Here is a 25,233-nt window from a genome sequence, read left to right as displayed (position 1 = left end):
CTTCATTCTCTCCTCCTTTACTCCCTCCTTCCTTTAACATGTCTGGGAAACTTCAGTCCGTCCAGGAACGAGTGGAAGGAAGTGAGGAACGACTGATTTAAACCAGGAAGTATCAGACTGATAAAAAGCTGCTTTAGTCCTGCAGCTCATTAGTCATAATGATGATAATAATAATAACTTTAATAACAGTTGATTAATAATAATAATGATGATAATAATAATAATAATTCAGGGAGTTAAATTTAAGACTTTAACGCTCATTTATCTTCAGTTTTATCAATAAAAACAGATGTTGAGTTTAAACACCAGAGGAGAATAAAGTGAAACAGAGTAGATGAAGATGATGTAATAACAGTCTCACTAAGGATCAGAAACAGAAACTCAGACGTTTTCTATTTTTATTATTTTATTTATTTATTTAATATTATTATAATGAGGGGTGATGATGTCATCAGTGTGACATCATAAACAAGACGTCTGACAAAGTTTAAACCTGAAGATGAACTCAGGTTCCTCCTCTTCATCATCTCCTCTTCTTCATCATCTCCTCTTCTTCCTCCTCCTCTTCCTCCTCCTCTTCATCATCTCCTCTTCCTCCTCCTCCTCCTCCTCTTCCTCTTCCTCTTACTCCTCCTCTTCCTCCTCCTCTTCATCATCTCCTCTTCTTCATCTCCTCTTCCTCTTCCTCCTCCTGTGCCTTCTCCTCCTCTTCATCATCTCCTCTTCCTCCTCCTCCTCTCTTCCTCCTTCTCCTCCTCCTCTTCCTCCTCTTCTTCCTCCTACTTCTCATCCTCTTCCTCATCCTCCTCCTCCTCTTCCCCTCTCTTCCTCTTCCTCCTCTGCCTTCTCCTCTTCTTCATCATCTCCTCTTCCTCCTCTTTTTCTTCTTCCTTTGACCTCCTCTTCCCCCTCTTCCTCCTTCTCCTCCTCTTCATCCTTTCCCTCCTTCTCTTCTTACTCCTACTTCTCTTCCTCTTCCTCCTCCTTCTTTCCCTCCGTCTCTCCCTCCTCTTCCTCCTCCTCCTTCTTTCCCTCCGTCTCTTCCTCCTCTTCCTCCTCCTCCTTCTTTCCCGTCTCTTCTTCCTCTTCCTCCTCTTCCTCCTCTTCCTGTAGGTTTTTATCCTTTAGACCCTGTAACAACAGGAAGTCAGTAGAAACTTCTCCCCTCGTGTCCAAGAACAAAGCTCAGACTGAACCATCTGTCCTACACCAACTCTTCTCCTCCTCTTCATCGCTCCATCTGTCCTACACCAACTCTTCTCCTCCTCTCCATCGCTCCATCTGTCCTACCTCTATCCACTCTGTCTTTACCTTTTCTCTGGTGTCCATTTGTTCCAAATTGGAACTTTTTGAAATGGATAAAAACTGAAACAAGTATATAGTTTAAATTCACCAGTACCAAGTAATTTTGCCTCATTAAAGGACAATTCCAGGCGAATTCAACTTTTCATATCATTTTAGGTCTAAAAGAATGAATCTGAAGATTTTCAGTTTAATCGCTCCTGTTTTGCGGTAGTTGTGTCTGTCCCCGCGTCGCCACGGCAGCAATGAATGGGAGTGGATGTAAGTTCTGCTGTTTAGGCTGTTTACATCCCTCAAAGCCGCCATTTTTTTCCACAGACAGCATCAGATGGAGACTCAAACATGCACCGAGAAGTTTATTTACTTCAACAAGCCGACATGTTTGTAAAAGTAGATCTAATTCAAAGTCTCCCGGAGTCTCGCGCGAGCCCGAAGTTGCAGTGCTCGGTGTGTTCAGGCGCAGTCGGAGCTACCGCTTGTATCATAAACACAGGAATATTAACTCTGGACTTGCTTGAAGTGTACATTTTTTTCCACAGACAGCGTCAGGTGGCTAATCAAAGATGCGCCGAGAAGTTTTTTTTACTTGAAGCAAGTAAAGAGTTGATATTCCTGTGTTTATGACACAAACGGTAGCTTTTCCCACTGCACCTGAACACACCGAGCACGGCAACTGGGTCTCGCGCGAGACTCCGGGAGACTTTGAATTAGATCTAGTTTTACAAACATGTCGACTTGCTTGAAGTAAATAAACTTCTCGGTGCATGTTTGAGTCTCCATCTGACGCTGTCTGTGGAAAAAAGTTGCGTCTTTGAGGGCTGTAAACAGCCTAAACAGAAGAACTTACATCCACTCCCATTCATTGCTGCCGTGGCGATGCGGGGACAGATACAACTACCGCAAAACAGGAGCAATTAAACTGAAAATCTTCAGATTCATTCTTTTAGACCTAAAATGATATGAAAATACACCCCTGAGTTGAATTCGCCTGGAATTGTCCTTTAAGAAACAGCTCTTGTTGGTCAATTGCAATCTGAAAATATACATCGCCACTGAATTTGAGCAAAATCTATTTTCTCCAGTGTGTCATTTCTGTTTCAGTAAAGTCATTTCCCTACTGATTTAAAGAGGCAAGTATTTTCTGAATCAGTAGACGTTTATTTAACTGGCTCATCAGTCCTAAAAGCACTGGAGAACAAAGCTCAGACTGAACCATCAAACTTTCCCCTGATGGGACATCAACTCTTCTCCTCCTCCTCTTCATCCTTCTTCTTCTTCTTCCTCCTCCTTCTTTCCCTCCGTCTCTTCTTCCTCCTCCATCCATCCATCCATCCATCATGCTGTAAGGTCGACGTTCAGGCGTCTGACTCATTTGAATGGTTCTGGTCTCGGTGTCTGTGTGACACCGACTCGTCCTCGTCGCTGCTGCTGCTTGAACCGGATGCAAATCTGGTCTAAAGAGAGGAAACCTGAGACGGCGTGAGGACGGAGGAAATGAAGCCAAGAGGCTCCGAGCGAGAAAGAGAGGATGCAAATGCTTGTTGAGACAGGGACGGACGGAGAGACGGATGGAGGGATGGAGAGACGGAGAGGTAGACGGTCGGATTAAAGGGTCAGGTGACAGTGTGACTTTTTGGCGCTGCTGGATTTGCATTGATGGATCTTCTTTCCATGGCGATGTCATGTGTCGCATCACGCCCCGCTCATTAATCAAATCACAGCCCGGATCGCTCCGTCGCTCCGTCTCTCCGTCCGTCTCTCCGTCTCTCCATCTCTCCGTCTCTCCATCTGTTCTCTCTCACACCTGAGCGACGTCTTGACAGGTGGGGGCCGCTGAGCTGTCAGCCAATCAGCATTTAGATCAGCGGCCGTTCTGAAATAGAGACATCAAAACTACTAGATCTGTGTGTGTGTGTGTGTGTGTGTGTGTGTGTGTGTGTGTGTGTGTGTGTGTGTGTGGAAATAATTAAGAAAACAAAAGTCTCATCAAAGAAAAGAACAAACGCTCTTGTTGATGTGGAGAAGAAACATGACACGGGACACACACATACACACACACACACACACACACACACACACACACACACACACATGTAAATTGTTGCTGCGTCAGAAAATCACATCGTTTGATTTTGTCTTTGATAAAAACATCGGATGACTCGTTACATTAATTAATCACAGGTCTGTATTTTATCGTGTTGTTACATCTGTTTAACATGTGACATAATTCAGTACAATAACACACACACACACACACACACACACACACACACACACACACACACACACACGTCTTACTGTAGGAATTCATTTATTATCAGAATTAGTAATTAGGTTTTAACAAGAAAGAAACAAGCTGGTGACATTTAAAACTACGCCTTAAAAACAAAGTGGGCCTGAAAAAAAAAATCTCAATAAAATGTGACATAATTCACTACGATAACACAATAACACACACACACACACACACACACACACACACACACACACACACACAGACACACTAGTGTTTGTGTAGATGTACAAACGGCCCGGCGGCCTGCAGCCGACTCGCCCTCGCTGCGCTGGTTTTGCATACGTCTGCTCCGCCGCTCGCTTTATGAAAACAACAGCAAAGAAATTCACTTTCACATGAGTGTTTTTCTTTTTTTTTATTTGTGTGTGTGTGTGTGTGTGTGTTTCACCTGCTGCTGTCACTCACACGCCGAGCGTCAGCGCCGCCGGCAACGACGACGCTGTTGTTGTTGTTGTTGTCGTTCGTGCAGATTAAATATCAAATTTGTTTCACAATGAAGCAGCAAATGAGAATAAAATCAGTCACAGAGGAGAAATACAGTTTATAAAAACACATTTTATATGTTTAACGGCCGATTTGAAGAGAGTTCATTTTGAGGTAAAATAAGTTTATTTAGCTTAATTTACTTAACAATCACCTTTAAACTTAAAGCTCCATACAGTATAAAGGTAGATGTTTGTATTAAAGCTCCATACAGTATAAAGGTAGATGTTTGTGTTAAAGCTCCATACAGTATAAAGGTAGATGTTTGTGTTAAAGCTCCATACAGTATAAAGGTAGATGTTTGTGTTAAAGCTCCATACAGTATAAAGGTAGATGTTTGTGTTAAAGCTCCATACAGTATAAAGGTAGATGTTTGTGTTAAAGCTCCATACAGTATAAAGGTAGATGTTTGTATTAAAGCTCCATACAGTATAAAGGTAGATGTTTGTGTTAGTATAAACCTGGACCCACCATCCATCCAACAACTTTGCAGGATTTAGTTTCTCTGAGTGTTTTATTCTGAAATCTGCTCTATTTTTTATTCGATCACTCAGAAAACAGTCAGCCAATCAGAAGAGAGGCTCAGAGCCTCCTTGTTTTGGGTTTTTGGTTCTTAAACCCACAAATATTTTTTCTTATGGATCAACATTTCTAATATAGAGCTGTTAAATCTGGTAAAACTGATCAGTTCTGATCCTTTTTCAATATGTTTCTGTTTCAAATTCATTGATTAGAGCTTTAACACAAACTGGCACGTTAAACTTTTTATTTGATTTTATTTTCAGTGTATTGTAGCAGAGTTAGCGTGAGTCTAACTTACATCTGTAGTTCAAAACTTATGTCCACGTCCACTCAAACACACACATTTACAACAAACTGCCTGTGTGTGTGTGTGTGTGTGTGTGTGTGTCAGACTGTCAGACATCAGCGGTTTCTCTTCACGTATCGTCTTCTGCCAGGACGTGATCTCCAACACGTTTCACGCCAACTCGTCTTCGCTGTCAGCGTGTCTATGTCTATGTCTGTGTCAGTGTCTGTGTGTGGGTCTGTCTGTCTGTGTCTGTGTGTGTGTGTGTGTGTGTCTGTCTGGGGGGGCCCTCGGCCTCGGCCTTGATTGACAGCGCGACGTGACCTCACCATGTGACGGCACCTGTTGCAGCAGCAGCAGCAGCGACTCTGTATCTGTCACAGAGACGGTTCAGGGGGGAAAAGTAAAAAGACTTTACTACAAATAGTGGCGACCCCCCAAACCGAACCGTATAAATAAAGTTGCAGTTGAAGATATTATATTTATATATACACACACCCAGGGGCAAAATCCCAGTTTTTTGGAAAGCGTTGTAAAAGGTTTGACAGCAGAAATGATCTCTAGGAACTTGAAGGATTAAAACCTGGGTGGACAACCTGGTCAACTAGCTGCTGGAAAGATACAGGGGACAAAACCCCTTTCTGGGGTCATTTGGCTGCCGGCGAAATGATGTAAATGCAAATATTTAGGTACTACAATGGCATAAATAGTCATACAACTATAACATTTGGCAGAGAGTATCTTGACACATAGGGGGAGGCAGGAAAAAAACATTCTGGGGTTTGTTGCAACTCAATTTTAAGATATCACCCTCAACATCCCAAAAAAGTACTGTTCGCCTGACAAATTCTCATGAAAATTATTATTTTTCAGCACTTTATGGAGAATATCTATGCTTAACATGTATATAGAAAACGTCCTTCATTCATAAGCTTCCATTTGAGTCCAAGATATCCTTTCTATCTCCAAAGCTCCACTTGCTGTGGCCAACGGTCTTCTCTATCTATCTGTTCATTTTGGGGAGACCAGAAATAGAATGGTTTCTGATCATGTCAGTTAACATGTAGCTAGTTTTTCACAACAGGTGTTGCATTGTTTGGAGACAGCCTGTAGCTTTCCAGTAGCTAGTAGAAAGGCTATCTGGGACTCAAATGGAAGCTTATGAATTAAGGAAGTTTTCTATATACATGTTAGGCATAAATATTCTCCATAAAGTGCTGAAAAATAATAATTTTCATTAGAATTTGTCAGGCGAACAGTACTTTTTTGGGATGTTGAGGGTGATATCTTCAGCAAAATGACCCCAGAAAGGGGTTTTGTCCCCTGTAGCTTTCTAGCTGCTAGTTGACCAGGTTGTCCACCCAGGTTTTAATCCTTCAAGTTCCTAGATATCATTTCTGCTGTCAAACCTTTTACAACGCTAAAAACGTGTCTGTTTTTTTGCTTTGCCCCCTGGGTAATATATATATTTTTTGGTAGAAACGACAGAGCTGCGGCTGCAGGGTGAAGCTGCTCTGAGAGGTGAAGGGCTTTCAGGCCCTCGGGGGGGGAGGAGGGGGGAGGTAAAGGCCTCGCTCAGACGTCTGTGAGTCTGACGACAGAGGGAAATGAAGGACAGGTTTGTGTAATGGTCTCAGCCCCCCCTCACCCCCCCACTCTGAAGGTCGTGCAGCATTGTTGCCGGGCGGAGCGGAGCGGGGCAGAGCGGAGGGGGGGTCTGGGAGGTTGAGGGGGGGTCTGGGAGGTTTCTCTGCAGGACTAATGAAACTCAGAGCTTCACGTTAATGATCTAAACGACTGCACCCAAACACTCAGCGTCTCTTTCCGCTGCTTTCAGCCTCCTCTCCGTCCTCCTCCACCTTTTATTCCAACCTTTGATGTCCGCCTTGTTTTCTTTGTCTCCGCCCCCCCTCCTCCTCCTCGCCGTCCGACCCCCCCGACCCCCCCTCCACCTCCTTTTCATTCCTTTATGTTACGCGGCTGTCACTCATCTATTAAGGCAACGGAGGAAACAAGGAGAACATTCAGAGAGTGGATTGCGCTGCGTGCTCTTTATTTCTCTTGGAAGCACTTGAACTTGGGATTTCACCCGGTCGACTCATTCAGGCAGCGGCAGACACTTTATTTTTATTTTATTTTATTGTGGCCATTGTCGCAGGATTACAAACATATTTGTTTTGTATAATCCTCCATTTATAATCCCCCTATAGTGAAGTTTGATGCTTCTATACAGCTGTTTCACATCGGCTTCTTTCTTACCCTTGTAGGAGAAATAAAAACATTTATTAATAATAACAATAAAAAGATATTGTTGCACTTACCTGCACACATTTTTCTTCTTTTCTTTTTAATAATATTTGTCCAGTCCACAATGGAGCTGAATGAGATTGTGGTTTCTAGTGAAGGTCTATGACACTGGAACAGATTCAGACATTTTACATGTAAATATCTGACAAATAAAAGTAAAAAAATATATATATATATACTGTATATATTTTATAAATTGAGCAAAAAGATTCAAATGAAAAATATAATGTTGATTTTAAGATTTTGGTTTTGGATCTTAAAACGAACACGGACACAGAGTCAGGCCTGAAAACAGGGAGATTTCTTATTATTGAAGAATAAAACAAAAAACAAAACATTTTTTATTTACTTAAATGTTCATTGACCTTTATTTAAATATATTGAGGTATAGAAACCTCGTTTACAATATAGACGAGAAAAAAGAGCATATTGCATGTATACGTATATAAAATATACATTCAGGATACACAAATGACATGTCTAAGTAGATTAGTAAAAGTAATAAAATATCAAATCAGAAACAAACTAAAAACCGTTTTAAATTTACGACTGAAAAGAAGAACGTTCATAGAATTAGACGGTTTCTGTAAATGAAAGGATCTAATATGAATCACAGAACGTCCACCACCGATCAGAAATAAATCAATCTTGAAAAAAAAAAAATGTTCATTTTCAGTTCATAATTTTTTCATTCAGATAAAAAAAAGCGATTTGATGTATTAACAGCTTCCAAATATAGAAATATAAATATATGTTGGACGTTTTAGGTTGAATATGAAGTGAAGTAGCAGCCTCTCTATAAATAGTATGTAATAGATTATGTGTATATAATCAGGTGGGGGGGGCAGCTCCTTTAAGACGCTCTGATTGTGTTTGGTTGCAGCTGCATTGGATATGTGAGCTCAGGTGTGTGTGTGTGTGTGTGTGTGTGTGTGTGTGTGTGTGTGTGTGTGTGTGTGTGTGTGTGTGACTACAGCCTACATATGAGGGGCTGCTGGACCCTCGACTGGTGTTAGCTTTGTGCAGTCGTGACGGTTCAGGTTTGGATGAGTGGCTCAGAGGTGGAGTGTGTTATTGACAAGTCCCCACAGATGTAGTACAACTCAGTGTGTGTGTGTGTGTGTGTGTGTGTGTGTGTGTGTGTGTGTGTGTGGCCTGTTGATTGGCCCTGATTAACAGACTTTCAGGTACTTGAAGCTGCTGCTGCTCTAATGCAGCATCTTGAGCTGGTTATTTCCAGTCGTTCCACTCCCACAGTGCAGCAGCAGCAGCAGCAGCAGCAGCAGCAGCAGCAGCAGCAGCAGCAGCAGCAGGGTGAGGCCACTGAGGCTGTGATGAGCAGCTTATACACTATTATTACTACTGGATATACCACCAATAAGAGTGTGTGTGTCTGTGTATGTGTGTGTCTGTGTATGTGCATGTGTGTGTGTGTGTGTATGTGCATGTGTGTGTGTGTGTGTGTGTGTGTGTGTGTGTCCAGTCTCAGTCTGTGAGAGTTTTAATTGAATCTCAGAATCGTCACGTGTCCAGAGGAACCACTGATAAATGAATTACTGTATGTATCGGTCACATGACGACCCACGGCCGTCTGACCTTGGTGTCCAGGGAACACGCAGAGGAGAGACTTTTAAAGGGATAGTTCACCCAAAATTCAAATTTCAATTCTCATTATCTCCTCCACCCTCATGTGGACTAAGGGCTGGGAGAAGTTTCAGAGTCCTCCGTGGCTTCTCTGAGTTACAGGGGGTCTCGGCGTAGCAGTGCATGTCCATATGACGGTTTCAAATGGATACCAACTGTCTTCGTAACAAAAAGACACACCAAAAAACATCCAAATACCTCCATGCTGCTCGTATATAATGTCCCTCTTGTATTGAAGCCCCGAAATGCGAAATTGTTCCACCAGTGACACAGGCAAAGCAGTGATCTGAGATACTGGGAGCCGCCGCTACAAACAAGCTTAAAATATAGACTTATTTAATTTTTTTCGGAACAATTTCACATGTCGGGGCTTCAATACAAGAGGGACATTACATACGAGCAGCATGGAGGTATCTGGATGTTTTTTGGTGTGTCTTTTTGTTACGAAGACAGTTGGTATCCATTTGCAACCGTCATATGGACATGCACTGCTACGCCGAGACCCCCTGTAACTCAGAGAAGCCACGGAGGACTCTGAAACTTTCAATTTTGGGTGAACTATCCCTTTAATAATAATAATAATAATAATAATAATAATAATCATAATAATTCATAATAATAATAATGTGTGTGTGTGTGTGTGTGTGTGTGTGTGTGTGTGTGTGTGTTGCAGTCAAGCTGAGCAACCAGGACTCGTACAACAACTTCACCAACAACAACATGGGGAACCCCCGTCTGTCTCCGCTGCCCAGCCTCACCGTGGTGCTGCCGCTGGCCCAGATCAAACAGCCCATGACCCTGGGAACCATCACCAAGCGCTCCGGGTAGGCCGCACACACACACACACACACACACACACACACACACACACACACACACACACTGACCTATATTTCTGTGCTTATACGTCTGAGTTATCTTTGCTCTGACTGACTCCATAATGAAGCGTTTATAACCGGTGTATAAGTAAGGGATAATGTATAGTTCGGAGGTTGTTATGGAGAAATAAACCCCGACAGGTTGTATGGAACCCCGACGCGAAGCGGAGGGGTTTCATTCAACATGAAGGGGTTTATTTCTCCATAACAACCGACCAACTATACATTATCCCGCTTATTACACGGTTTACGAGTGAAATAATTAATTTGAAACATAATTCTGATCAAAATACGACTTTCATTGATTTAAAATTGCATAATTTAGCGAATCTGCAAGACCGGTCACTTCCGCTGTTTTGCCGAGCCTCCTCCCGTTCGTGCATTTGAAGCCTTTGATAATCAATCAGTGGATCGATGGATTACCATACACGTGTTAAAATATGTGTATTGTGTGTAGTCGTATCTGTCATAAACAAGAGATTAACTTTACTGTTTACGGGGTGCGTTTGTGTCGCGGAGCCGCGGAGTCGCGGTCCGACCGAGACGAGAGGAGAGCTGACACCGGGTCAGAGGCTCTGATCAGCAGGTTTGGTTTCCAGCAGCGATGTGGAAGGAGCCTCCACTCTCCTTGTAACAAGTTACAAGTCATTTATCTAACATCACTATTAGTTTGAAGCTGTTTAATGACGATAAAAATGAAACACAAGGTAAATATCCTGCATAGTTTCTCTTTTCTCTGCTGCGCTGATCAGAGCGCCGTCCCTAGCAACGGTCTGTTATACTTGACGACGGTCCGTTATACAGAAATAACAGACCGCAGAACGCAGCGCTGGACCAATCAGAGAGCAGCATTCAATAGAGCCGTGTAATAAACATATATATTGAGTCTTTATTAACATTTTTATCAGCAGTTCTAACTCATAAACATCTCAACATGTTAAAAAAAACATTTATTAACCCTTTATACACCTGCACACACCGTCCACAGGTCAGTTCATCGTCGGGACAATGCATATTAATGGACAGCGAGTGCTAGAGTTCCCACAGTAAATACACCGGATTTAGCACATGTGCTAAATTACATCTGTAGTCCCCAAAACAATACAACAAATTAACATAAAAAGTCCAAAAAGACAGAAATATTAAAATATTAATAAGGTCCAGTGAACACAGCTTCAAAGTGATGGGGTGGGAGTGTGGAAACCTGCAAAAACTAAACAAAACAAAACAATAAACATGGAAATTCAGTCATCTGGAGGAAAATATATCAAGATTTTATTATCAGATCAAAAACTATCAACTCAATCTCTACTTACTTAATTTCTTCTGGAGCTTTCATCCAGATGTCTTTGCCTCTGTAAAACAGATGGTTGTGCTTTATTAATGATGGATAAACACCAATCAGATCAATGGACACTGGAATTAGTAGAATTTATCCCATGCAGAAGCTGAACGGAGCTAAAATAATGTGTTTAATCACTTTAAAATATGAGCAAGTAACGAAAATACAGGAGATAGAGGAGCAGCAGCAGGAGGAGGAGGAGGAGGAGGAGGAAGGTGAACCTCCTTGAATATTTGAATATTTGAATTTTGGATTTGTTTGATGGAGTTTCCCACAGTTGTTAACGCCAGCGTCTGATTTGCTGCTGTCCTCCATTAATCACACTGTAAAAACAAAATAGCCAGTGGATGGTGTCTCACACACACACACACACACACACACACACACACAAACACACACACACACACGTCCTCCCTGTCACGCATCCACATCCAGCTGTTGCTCCTCGACTCCTTTTGTCTCAGGGCCGCCCTCGGACTTTGCATAAACGACTGAAGCAGAGCGACACGGACTGAAACTCTTCACCTCCACAGGAACAACACAAACACAAACACAAACAGAAATAAAAACTATATTTAACGAGGAGTTAAAAGTCCTGGAGGCTTCTGTCGTCTCACTTCACCTCCGACCCCCATCCCTCCATCCTCCTCCGTGTCTCTTGGATCTTCCTTCGCTCTGCAGTGAAATCCTGTAGTTTTAAGAGCATTGGTGAATCCAGGTGCATTTACATACAGAACAGGTGGCTCCACAAATATCTGGGCGCATTTTAATATTTTCATTTAAATGAAATTTTCATGCCCTGTTTGAATAGGAAATGCTATAATAATGATCGGAGCAGCTGCTGACAGGGTTTTATCTGCTGTGATGTGTGATGAGAGGATGAAAACACGGTGCAGCTGCTGCAGGAGTTGTAGCTGTAGCAGTTTAGTTGTAGCTGCAGCTGCTGTAGCTGCTGCTGTGGTTGAGGTGGAGTCATTATGAGTTGATTTGTCTTGTAAACGTTGTTGTTGCTGATGAGCTGCTCTGGTGTATTTATGAAGATGACCTGGTACCTGTGGTTTTGCATCTGGTTTTGCAGTTGTAATATTTAACGTCACACAAAGTCGAGGCCACGACCGGAGATCTTCACTTTCATCCTCACATTTTTCATTTGTTTCTTCAGTTCAATTTAGTTTAGTCAATCAATGATTTCATTGATTGATTCAAGTTTTGACACATTTAAAGCGATAGTTCAACATCTTGGCAAATTTGCCTATTGCCATTAGGAGTAGGTTCGTTACCTTTAAGTGTCACTGCAGGGTGTTTTTAGATCGGCGGGGCAGAGACGTGAGCTGGTCAGCTAACGCAACAGAGGCACGTGTGAGCAGCTCGCGTCTCTGCCCCGCCGCTCTAAAAATAGCTTGCACCGACAATTAAAGGTAATGAACCTACTCCTAAAACTATAGGGATTATGGCAATAGGCGAATTTCCCAAAACTACCCCTTTAATGATGGAATATAAAGATGTTTTGCTCCAAAATAAGATAAAAATCTTTAAAAAACCTTAGCAAAAGTGTCTTTAAAATTTTGAGACGTCATAGACGTTAAACATGAGAAACAATACATTTTATATGACTGAATTAATTTAGAATTAATTTAGATGGACTTAATTCATCCATCCATCCATCCATCACGTAGGAATGTAAATTCACCTTTCAACTCAGCTCCTTCTTCACCACGATGGACCGATACAATGACTGCATTACTGTCAATCTCACGTTCCATCCTTCCCTCACTTGTGAACAAGACCCCAAGATACTTACACTCCTCCACCTGAGGCAGGAACTCTCCCCCGACCTGGAGGGGACAAGCCACCTTTTTCCGGTGGAGAACCATGGCCTCGGACTTAGAGGTGCTGATTCTCATCCCAGCTGCTTCACACTCGGCTGCAAACCGCTCCAATGTATGCTGAAGGTCCTGGCTCGAGGGGGCCAACAAGATCACATCATCCGCGAAAAGCAGAGATGAGATCCAGTGGCTTCAGAACCGTACCCCTTGGCTGCGTCTAGAAATTCTGTCCATAAAGATAATGAACAGAACCGGTGACAAAGGGCAGTCCTGCCAGAATCCAACATGCACTGGGAACAGGTCTAACTTACTGCCGGTGTCGGTACCAAATGTGTCCGGGCTCCCAGATTTGTCCGGGGCCGTGACTGGCGATGACGTGGCACATCGTGATTGGTCGTGAGGATTTATAAAAGTTGTAAGTAGACGAAAGTGAGCTATTTATATTTTCTTATGATAACATTAAACATTTACACAACTAACAGTGACGAAAATTATTAAAATACTGTAATTAGCGGGGGCGTCCACGAACATTTGTTTGTCGTTGCCTAGGAGATCTGTGCCAAATCTGGCGAGAGTGTGTTGTTGAGCCAGAGACAGGTCTGGAACAAAGTTCATTTTCTCCTGAATTGTCCGTCTGAAAATCGCCATTTTGGTGTCAAACTGTTCAGAAGAAGAGATGTGGTTTGTGACAGATGAGTCTAATATTTACTATGGGGCCAAGTGACTAACTTCGCCAACGTCCGCAGTAGCATCCAAGTAATTGCATTACGCCACCACGACCAATCACGATGTGCCACGTCATCGCCAGTCGCGGGCCCGGACACATCTGGCAGCCCGGACACATTTGGTACCTACACCGGCCATGTGAACCAAGCTCCTGCTCCAGTCGTACAGGGACCGTACAGCCCTCAGCAGAGGGCCTCCGACCTCAAACTCCCGAAGCTCCTCCCACAGAACGCCATGAGGGACAAGGTTGAATGCCTCCTTCAGGTCCATGAACCCTCAAGCACCCTGTGCAGGATGTAGAACTGGTCCAGCGTTCCACGTCGGGACAAAAACCGCATTGTTCTTCCTGAATCTGAGGTTTGACTATCGGCAAAGAATCGGAAAAGAAGGGCCACCACCCCGGTCTGTCGGTCCAGAGGCACTGTCCCCAATAGAGATGCGCGGATAGGCAATTATTTCATCCGCAACCGCATCACAAAAGTCGTCATCCACCCGCCATCCACCCGAACCAACGTTTTTTCAAAACCACACCCGCCCGCCATCCGCCCGTTGTTGTAGGCCAATATCTAATATGGATGAGGGGGGTCGGGCCGTCTGAGTTTCACTTCTGCCGCGCGCTGCTGTCATGCAGTGTGCGCCCCTCTCTCTCTCTCTCTCTCTCTCTCTCTCTCTCTCTCTCTCTCTACCAATAACGGGAACAGAGCGCTATGCGGAGATGAACGGAACGAGCCAAAAGCTGAAAATCTATTCCTGACGTCCGCGGTCGATATAAAGTGGATATGTTTCATTCATCCATGTTTTGACAGACAAGTGATAATGAGTTGCGCCGCACCGACAGCCATGTGGCTCAGCAGCCAGGTGACGCACACAGCGCAGCAACATGTGCAGACTGCTGCAGCTGCAGCAGCACGTCAAAGGGACACCGCCGAAAATAAAATAAATAGATTACACATAGTTTTTGAATTGTTTTTGCGCATGTTTTCATCCATAAAATGACCAAAAATGAACACTAGCGGATTTCTTGATCACTATAACGAATTATTTAAACAGCATTTGTATAGAAATGATTCCGTCCCAAGCCTTTTGATCCATAAGCGGTTGATTAGGCTACTATATCCGTGATCACTATAAGTGGTTTCCACTGTATTGTCATTTCCATGAAGAAAGTGTTGACTGGTGTTGCCAATGCCCTCAGATCAGGAGTGCGTTCCTCACAAAATGAATAAGGTGTTGCCATCTCTCATGCACAGACACCAGTGGGCAATTACTGCAGTGCCTGATGAAAATTTGACTGTTTCAAAGAGTGCTGCTCATTTTTCGTATGTGGGTAACAATATTTAACTATGTATATATTTTCCCTAATTGGTTCAACCGCCACCCGCCCGAATCTAATTAAAATATATTTTTTCGTCATGTCACCCGCCCGACCCGCGGTTTATCCGCGGACTCCGCGGTTGTGTCCGCAAACCGCGCATCTCTAGTCCCCAACCACCACGCGATGCTGCAGAGGAAGGTCAACCAAGACGGCCCCACAACATCCAGAGACTTGAGGTACTCAGATATCTCTTTTCCACCAAACTGGTTCCAGTGCTAGTTCGGTGCTTAACTGGTTCAACTCTGGTGCCTCCAAAGAACCACTTTGCTTTTCCACTGGTCAGGAGCCAAGTCAGAGCCACGCTCCCCATCCAGGAGCTGCTCCTGTCTTTGCTGCCTGCTACAGTTATTTTTATTTATTTATTTTGCCTGCTACAGTTATAAACTGACCTGAAAATTAAAACCCGGTCCGACCTGCGGGTGTTGAACACCGGACCCGACGTGGAAGCACAGACTAGGCTTTTAATTAACGATAACTCTAAACCCGGCTGAAAAAAATTAAGGAAAAAGCAGCCGTCTTCGCTGTAATCGCTGCGACCGGTAACTACGTTTTGACGGCGATATGTTTTGATATGAGCGAGCGTTAGCTGCTGTTAGCCACTGCCTGTAGCTCAGCTAGTTAGCTTCAACTGTATTTACATCGATAAACAAACTTAATACGTAGCGATAACGTGTCTGTATATCTTAGCGCTGGTCTTGTTGCTAAGCTAACCCTGCTGCCAGCTCCTGGAAGAACCGGTTCTTAGCTCTGGCCCAACAAGAAGTTGGTGCTGGTCTGGAACCAGTTCTAAGAACCAAGAACCGGTGCTTAGGCAGTGGAAAAGCAAAGAGCCGGTGCTAAGCAGGAACTAGCTCCGAACCAGCACCAGAACCAGCTCGGTGGAAAAGGGGTAACAGTGAATCTCATCCACCCCCGGTGCCTTGCCACTGAGGAGCTTCTGGACTACCTCAGTGACTTCAGCTTGGGTGATGAATGAATCAACCTCTGAGTCCTCAGCCTCTGCTTCCTCTACGGAAGGTGTGTCTGTGGGATTGAGGAGATCCTCGAAGTATTCCTTCCACCACCCGACGATATCCCCAGTCGAGGTCAATAACCGCCCAACTCCTTCTCCAGCTTGACGGCAGGGATTGCCGTCATGGACTTTATTTATTTGAAAATAAATCATACATAAAAAAAAGTTAAATACTCCCACAACAAACAAACATCTGTCCAGATGGAGGAAGTGCAGCTCCTGTGTGGGACTACTTTCAGCTGCGGAGTGATACACAGTCCATGAATCACGTGTTTGTCAAAGGTGATGATCCCTCAATCCATCCCTCCATCCCTCCATCCATCTATCATCCATCCTTCCATCCCTCCCTCCATCCATCCATCCATCATCCATCTATCCATCCATCGTCAACCATCCATCAATCCGTCCATCAATCCATCCATCCATCCATCTATCCATCCATCGTCAACCATCCATCAATCCGTCCATCCATCCATCCATCCATCCATCCATCCATCCATCCATCCATCCATCCATCCATCCATCCATCCATCCATTCATCAACCATCCATCCATTCATCCATCCATCCATCCATCCATCCATCCATCCATCCATCCATCAACATCCATCCATCCATCCATCCATCAACCATCCATCCATCCTTCCATCCATCCGTTCCTCAATCCATCCATCCATCCATCCATCCATCAACCAACCGTCCGTCCATCCATCCATCCATCCATCCATCCATCCTTCCATCCATCCATCCCTCAATCCATCCATCCATCTGTCCCTCAATCCTTCCATCCATCTATCATTCATCCATCCATCCATCCATCCATCCATCCATCCATCCATCATCCATCTATCCATCCATCCATCCATCCATCCATCTATCCATCCATCGTCAACCATCCATCAATCCGTCCATCAATCCGTCCATCCATCCATCCATCCATCCATCCATCCATCCATCCATCCATCCATCCATCCATTCATCAACCATCCATCCATTCATCCATCCATCCATCCATCCATCCATCCATCCATCCATCCATTCATCCATCAACCATCCATTCCTCAATCCATCCATCCATCCATCCACCCATCCATCATCCATCCATCCCTCAATCCATCCATCCATCATCCATCCATCCATCCATCCATCAACCATCCATCCATCCATCCATCCATCCATCCATCCATCCATCCATCCATCCATCATCCATCCATCACCTATACGTCCATCATCCCTCCGTCCATCTCTCCTTCCATCCGTCCATCCATCATCCATCCATCCATCCATCCATCCATCATCCATCCATCCCTCAATCCATCCATCCATCTATCCATCCATCCCTCAATCCATCCATCATCCATCCATCCATCCATCCATCAACCATCCATCCATCCATCCATCCATCCATCCATCCATCCATCCATCCATCCATCCATCCATCCATCCATCCATCCATCCATCCATCAACCATCCATTCCTCAATCCTTCCATCCATCCATCCATCCATCCATCCATCCATCCATCCATCCATCCATCCATCCATCCTTCAATCCATCCATCCATCCATCCATCCATCCATCCATCCATCCATCCATCCATCCTTCAATCCATCCATCCATCCATCACCTATACGTCCATCATCCCTTTTTTATTTTTTTTATTTAACCTTTATTTAACCAGGCAGAATCAATTAAGAACAAGTTCTTATTTACAATGACAAGAGGCATAAGCTTCTTGAGGGAGGGGGGGGGGGCTGTGAGGGAGAAAAGATAGGTTAAAAGACATCCCCATCACCCTCCATCCATCCATCCATCCATCCATCCATCCATCCATCCATCCATCCCTCCATCCATCCAGTCCGACGGAGGCGTCAGTCTTAATGCAACAGGACACACAGATGTGCGGCGGCCTGCTCCTGTGCACACACACACACACAGCTGCACCAGTACACACACACACAAACACACACACACTGGGTGAGGCAGCAGGTTTGGCCCCCAGAGTGTGTGTGTGTGTGTGTGTGTGTGTGTGTGTGTGTGTGTGTGTGTAGGTGGGGGGTGATATCGTACGGTTTCACGCTATAGTTGCACAGGAGTACCATCTGTCTGTCTGTGCAGCCAGCCATCACTCTCTTTGTGTGTGTGTGTGTGTGTCTGTGTGTGTGTAGTGTGTGTCTGTGTGTGTGTGTGTGTGTGTGTGTGTGTGTGATCCGGCAGCTGTATTTACACCTGTATGAGCAGATCCCTGTTGGCAGCGCAGCAGAGCAACACACCAGCTGCTTAATCTACGTTCCCTACCAGGCTGTCGTTGTGTGCACCGTGCCGTAACACACACACACACATACACAAAACACACACACACATTAGGGGAAGGCTTCACCAGCGTGTGCATATGTGTGTGTGTGTGTGTGTGTGTGTGTATGTGTGTGTGTGTGTGTGTGTGTGTGAGTGTGTGCAGGCCAGAGATGCCTTCACTCAGCTCTGGACCACCAGAGTGTGAATGTGCTGCTGTTTGTCTTCAGAGGCCTCGGAGTTTCAACATCAAACACAAACCTCTACACACACACAGACAGACACACACTGTGCTGTTTTGGGAGGTAAAGTCGGATGTGGCTCAGCATCCGTCTGATAACCCCCCACCCCCACTCCCCTCCTCCCTCCTCCTCCTCCCTCCTCCTCCCAGGTCAGGGAGCTTCAGACGAGTTCAGCCAAGTCGCTCCTGTTAGTCCTCAACATTTTATTTTCTCTCTCAATCTTTGTCACAGATTAAAGCCGCCGCCGCCGACATGCGACGTTTTCACCATCATTTGGGATTTTCTGTCTTTTCTCTCCTCTCCTCTCCTCTTCCTCTTCCTTAGGATTTAATTAATCTCAGTCCGGCCTTTCGACGCCCAAATTTGGTCGAACAGGAAGCGAAAGGCGGCCGACCACTCGTCTCCAATGTTTTTAGCGAAAGACGTTGAGGACTAACAGGAGCGACTCGGCTGAACTCGTCAGCTCCCTGACCCGGGTTTCTCAGAAACTAAGATTAATATTATTATTAAAACGGACTCTATGGAGTTTGTCTTTGGTTATCAAAGAGTCTCATTGATTCATTTTCAGTTAGTTTATGCAAATTGTGTGAAAATAAAGATTAAACAATAGTTTATAGTAGCAGGTGGTTCCAAGCTGTGCCAAAAATGGACATTTTGGAAAGTTCGCCTGAATATTTTGTAGTAAAATCTCAATAATTTTGTCCTGCTTCAATTAATCAGAATCGACCACTGCAGAGACAATGTTCACATGTTGTACAATGATTTTATAGAGAGTTTGAGCTTCATTAGCATTATTGTAAAGGGCACTCATCAAAAATATGATTTTTTTTTTTTTAGGCAAAATTTTTTTTTTCTGTGTGTCATCTTCATTTACTCTTCACCAGTAACAGATATACTGAAATTTACACATCTCAGCAATTCCTCAATTCTTTCCCTTAACTATGACACCAAAAGTATTCAAATAGACCTTGTGGTTGCAGAGATATACTCATGTTATTATGGATATGCAATTTTCAAGAAAAGGCCTAAAAAATAAGCTTGGTTGATGTTTTCATTGATCAAGAACGAAAGTCGGAGGTTCGAAGACGATCAGACGGAAATTAGCAGTTGTTGCTCTAACCTGGCTCATAGCATCTCTTCTTGTTTTACAAGATTGATGTTTTTTGTGCATTGTCCCTGTTTTAAATAAATAAATTCATTCATTCATTCATCAGATACCGTCATAATTCCAACCATAAATCCGCCAGGCAGGAAATGCTGGGCGAGTCGACCCCTAAATCACTATATCAAAATAACTATAAAGACAAAACAATATATTTATCTAAAATGGGCCCATTAACAAGTGGTAACGTAGATTCATCCACATTAATATGAATATAAGTCGCTCCTGTTAGTCCTCAACGTCTTTCGCTAAAACCTGGAGACGAGTCGTCGGCCTCTCGCTTCCTGTTCGACCAAATTTGGGCATCGAAAGGCCGGACTGAGATTAATTAAATCCCGAGGAAGAGGAGAGAAGAAAAAAAAGACAGAAAATCCCAAATGATGGTGAAAACGTCGCATGTCGACGGCAGTGGCTTTAATCTGTGACAAAGATTGAGAGAGAAAATGTTCTGTCACGGACAGATTTAACTCGTCCAAATGCCCGGCAGTGTCAAATTTGGGATTTGTGAAACTCTGGCACACTTATCCCCATCTACACACACACACACACACACACACACACACACACACACACATACACACACACACACGGTCTGACTTTAACGCAGACAAATGAAAATCCAAATGGAAAGATTGTCACACAGCAAACAACAACACCACCACCACTCGTCCAAATCCCTCTCATGTCATTTTCCAGTTTAAAAGCCGAGAGAGAGAGAGAGAGAGAGAGAGCGGGTGGAGAGCAGGCGAGGTGATGGGAGCGGCGGTGGGGCGGCGGGGCGGCGGCGAGCCCCCGTGACCCGCCGCAGATGTGCCTCCAGATTACTGTAATACGTCTGTAAGAGCCATTGTCACACAGAGCACAAAGCCAGAGAGCGGCTTTAAGGACTCAAATCACCGGCCGGCCCTCGCTCTCCCACAGAGAAACGTGTGAATGTGTGAGCTCGACTCTCTCGCTCTCTCTCCGAGCATTTTATTTTTCACTTTCTCAACATCTACATGTGGTTTACTGCAGCTCCATCATAATATAATATAAACTGAGATGAGCAGCACTGGTGATTCCCTTTCAAAATAAAAGCCCTCACAGGACTTGACGCTCTCTGTGACCGAGCTCGGCTGCTCTAGACTCAAACACAGATCAGTATATGATGATGGAAAATATTTTTTATATTTTTTATAATCTTTATAAATGTATACAGTCGTAAAAGTATTTTAAATTACTCAATTAGAATTTCTTTCTTTATAGACTGTTGGTTTCTGTGTTGATAACACTGATGTGATCTATCAAACGGATTCATCATCATCATCATTTTAACGCCCGACCTCGTCCGAAGAAGAAGAAGCTGCTGCTCAGAGGAGGTTTAATAGCCTCTCCTCTTGGAAATGCAACAGACGCTGCATCTCTTTCTAAGCCCGGTGAACCTGCAAACGTGAGCAGATCGTACAAACACTGTTTTATCAGAAAACAGTGAACACGTCCAGTCGACAAACACACACACACCGATCCTCAACACGACCTGAAGAGATGAAGGCGACGTCACATGAAGCTCTGCAGCTGGATTCAGCCTGGTGAAGGAAACAGGAAGTCAGAGGACAGACAGGTGGACAGGTGTGTGTGTGTGTGTGTGTGTGGACACCGTCGCTCTTCAAACACTTGAGACGACACTCGACCTCTGACCTCTGTGGGTTAAAGCTGCTGCATTGTCTGTATTAATAATAATATTAATCATGGTAGCATGACATGTTTATTGTAACTTAGTCTAACACCCGTTTAATCTATTAGTGATAAGATTTAACATGCAACAGGCTCAACTTTATTTACATTTTAAATACATTTCAAAATCACTTTAATCCTGTGGTAAATTAAAAAAAAGCTGCATATCGGTATCGGTTATAATCGGAAATTGGAAATCAAGATGCTGGACAACCAATGGCATATCAGGTATCTGCAAATTTCCAGTATCGGCCATCCCTAAGTCATCTATAATCATCTATAATCATCTATAATCAATAGTTGGAGCTGCAGCCGAGGCTTCAAACTGAACTCAAACTAGTTCAGAGGAACTTGTAAAGTTACATGTAGCAGCATGTGACCCCCACCCCACCACCCCACCTCCTCCTCCTCCTCCATCATCACTCTCCCACTTCCATCAGCCTCCATCCATTTACCCAGCTGGGGGGCCGGTGCCGCGGCCCAGCGGGGGAGGGCGTTTACCAGTGGCCTCCATTACACCCACCACCGCCCCCCCAGGAGTGAGACATTCTGGGGCGAGATCATAACCCCCCTCTACATGCCCCCCCCCCCCCCCACACATGCCCCCCCCCCAGAGGACGGTCTCTCTCCTCTCCACATGGACGTTCAGCACCAGGACTAATTGGACAGAGTGTTGTGGTGGTCAGAGCTGCTTTGTTTGGCCACGGATGAGTCTCATCGGGGGAGGGGGGGTAGGAGAGGGTAGGATGGGGGGGTGGAGGAGTGGAGGAGTGTGTCCGGCCGGTGGGGGGGGTTAGGGAGGGTGGGGGGGACAGAGTTCAGTCTCATCGGACCTTTATTGCTGCAGGGAACAGGCTTATTTACTGTAAACTGTTTACGCAGCTCTGTCACTATCTCTGGACACACAGAGTAAACACAGGAACACACTCCCTCTGCTCATGTCTGGTAAACACACACACACACACACACTGACAGACACACACACAGACACACACACTTACCCGGTGTGTACTTGTTAACACAATCCCAGCAAACACACACGTCCACAGGACAATGCATGGCCATAAATACACACTGAGTCTCATGCAAACAAACTGGACACAAACTTCTTCTTTCTCAATCTCAACAATCTCATCATGTCTGTGTGTGTGTGTGTCTGTGTGTGTCTGTGTGTGTGTGTTATTTACACTGCACATGGACACACTCTTTTAAAGTATGTGTGTGTGTGTAACTTTTAGGCACAGACACACACACACGATGATGGATGTCTGCAGAAGGAGAGGGACAGGCTCCATCTGCCAGATTCATGGTATCACACTTTACTGATGAATCATCAGCTCGTCGCCGTGGTTTCCTCACACACACACACACACACTGAGACACACACTGAGACACACACACACACACACACACACACACACACACTGATACACACACACACACACAAACACTGATACACACACACACACGTCACTCTGTATGTAATGTGAAAAGTGTGTTTGCTAGTTTAATAATGGTTTTTCCGTCTATCTCTGTATCCACCTCCTCCCTCCATCCCTCCATCTCCCCCTCCCACACATACACACACACACACACACACACACCCCTCCTCCTCCTCCTCTTCCCCCCTTCCATCCCCCTCTACCCCCCCTCCACTGCCCCCCACCCCCTCATGAAGACCCTACCTCTTTGGGGCAGGATGTTTTGCCATTAAAACTCCATGGTGAGTTTTTGCTTCTCCCTCAGCAGCATGTTACTGTACACACACTCACCCCCCCTCCCCCCCCATCTCCCCCTTCTTCCCCCTCCTCCTCCTCCTCCTCCTCCTCCTCCTCCTCCACCTCCCCCCTCCTTCTCCTCACCCCTCCTTCTCCTCCTCCTGGTTGTTGGAGTGTTTCTTGTTTCCTTTTCTTCTTGTTGTGTTTCCTTCATACATATTTTCTCTTCATAGTTCTGGAGCAGCAGTTTTTCTTTATTTGATTGATTGATCGACTCCCCCCCTTCCCTCCCCCTCTCCCCCTCTCCCCCCTCCTCCTCTTCCTCCCACTGGAGAGACGACATGTCCGACTTCTTCTTCCTGTCTGTGTCGTCTTGTTCCTCCGTGGTGTTTTCCAAGAGCGACGACGCCCTTCGTGTGAAACACATGTTGTTCACATTTTCCTTCTTTACTTTATTCTCAGATGTCAGACGTGTGTGTGTCTGTGTGTGTGTAGCCGTGTGGTCATGTGATGAGTCTGTTCATGTTGCTTCATTGATCAGTTTCTCCTCCTCCGGTTGGACGAGTCAGGTGATTGACAGGTGAGTCCGTCACCTTTCTGGGCCTGGTATCATCGATAATCAGGGAGAAGAACTTTCCAATAACGGATCAATCAGCTGATTTTCCTGTTGCAAACACTCACAGGTTCAAGCATTTAACACTTTAAAGGAACATTGTGTAGGAATTCCTCACATCTAGCGTTGCGGTTGTATATCACAACAAGCAACTCAGTCGTATTTTTCATGCTGCATTCACATGAAATTGGGCAGACGGCAGACGGACGACAGCCAAAACAATACACGTGACAATATGTTGTCATGGCGATGTGGTGTTGTTTTGCCATCTTTCTCTGGACTTCTGTGACTAAAATGACATCTGGTTTGTTAGCGACGGCCGTCTGCCTGACTGCAGGTGAATGCAGCATCAGTGTAACGCTCCATTCCTCCTCACGGCGTTACCGTGGTGACTTTTCACAGACGCCACCTCCACCTGAGCCGACAGCTCCGGTGTCTCCGCTGAGTTTCCGTGGTTTCCTACCGTCACGCTGCCACTGAACGTAAGCGTAACCATGGCGACACCACATGGCAGCAGCACCGAGCTTACCCACTCCATGGAGATATGAACGATATGAACGGCTCATTCAGAGCTGAAAGGAACACTTCACTTTGTTGATGGGGGGATTACTGGTTAATGAGAAACAGACTGGAGAACCAAATAATCGAGATAACAGGAGAAGTTACACAATGTCCCTTTAACTAATCAATGGCTTTGATTATTGATCATGTGGCTGGTGCAGCTCGACTGAAGAGCAGGAAGTGACTCAAACTGTTTCTTCATCTTCTGAACTTCATCTCAGTCGTCTTCGTCGTCGTTAACGGATGGAGCTTCTTCTTCCTCTTCTTGTCGTCGTCGGGGGGCGGAGTCAGAGCAGATCCATAATGGCGGCGTCACTTTGTGCAGAGACGACTCATAGATATATATTCTGACTAGATGCCGCGTTCCTAGGCAACTCTGTTGAAGTGGAATACGTCAACGCGGCGGCCATCTTGGTCAGGTGAAGCCGTGTCTACTTCCTGCACTAGTCAACAGAGGCAGACGTCTATCAACCAGTAAAATCACCAGAACTCACCGAATATTCAACCGATTTTCAAGCCGTTTGGTTTATTAGAAATGTCAGACATAGATTTATTTTTTTTATAATTTTTGTTTTTATGTATTAAACATACACTTAGATACTCAGACACACACCCACATGCATAGATACAGTGAAATGTGTTCTACAAGGGTCTGACCGGGTCTGACTGCTGGTCAGACGTTTATGTGTCTATGGTCAGAAACCCCGGACCAAGATGGCGGCGCTATTGACGTACGCTGAGAAGCAGAACGCAGCATCTAGTCAGTATATATACGTATCTATGGAGACGACTGAGTGAACTCGTCCCCGTTGACTTGAGAAAATGAGAATTTATTCTAAATGAAATGAAATGAAATGAAATGAAGAGCATGTGGAGGCGACTCGGGTTTCCTCTTTTGTTGTGGCCACTCGCTCACTCGCTCTTACGTTTTAATT

At 44.7% G+C, this 25,233-nt stretch overlaps 1 protein-coding gene across 4 annotated transcripts in view; it reads left to right on the top strand.

Annotated features, from left to right (window-relative positions):
* bcas3 (BCAS3 microtubule associated cell migration factor) overlaps positions 1 to 25,233 on the top strand; it is a 481,047-nt gene that overhangs the window by 131,428 nt on the left and 324,386 nt on the right. For 2 of the 4 annotated variants that reach the window (XM_085794769.1, XM_085794771.1), the window contains exons 16-17: positions 9,514 to 9,664; positions 23,085 to 23,129. In XM_085794769.1, the coding sequence (XP_085650895.1) occupies positions 9,514 to 9,664; positions 23,085 to 23,129 (196 nt within the window). The remainder of the gene's footprint in view (positions 1 to 9,513; positions 9,665 to 23,084; positions 23,130 to 25,233) is intronic. The other 2 variants (XM_085794770.1, XM_085794772.1) reach the window with 1 other exon arrangement.

Source organism: Trachurus japonicus, chromosome 13, assembly GCF_045865225.1.
Source record: "Trachurus japonicus isolate A0001 chromosome 13, Traja_1.0".
NCBI lineage: Eukaryota > Metazoa > Chordata > Actinopteri > Carangiformes > Carangidae > Trachurus > Trachurus japonicus.
This window is presented reverse-complemented; position numbering and strand designations above follow the sequence as displayed.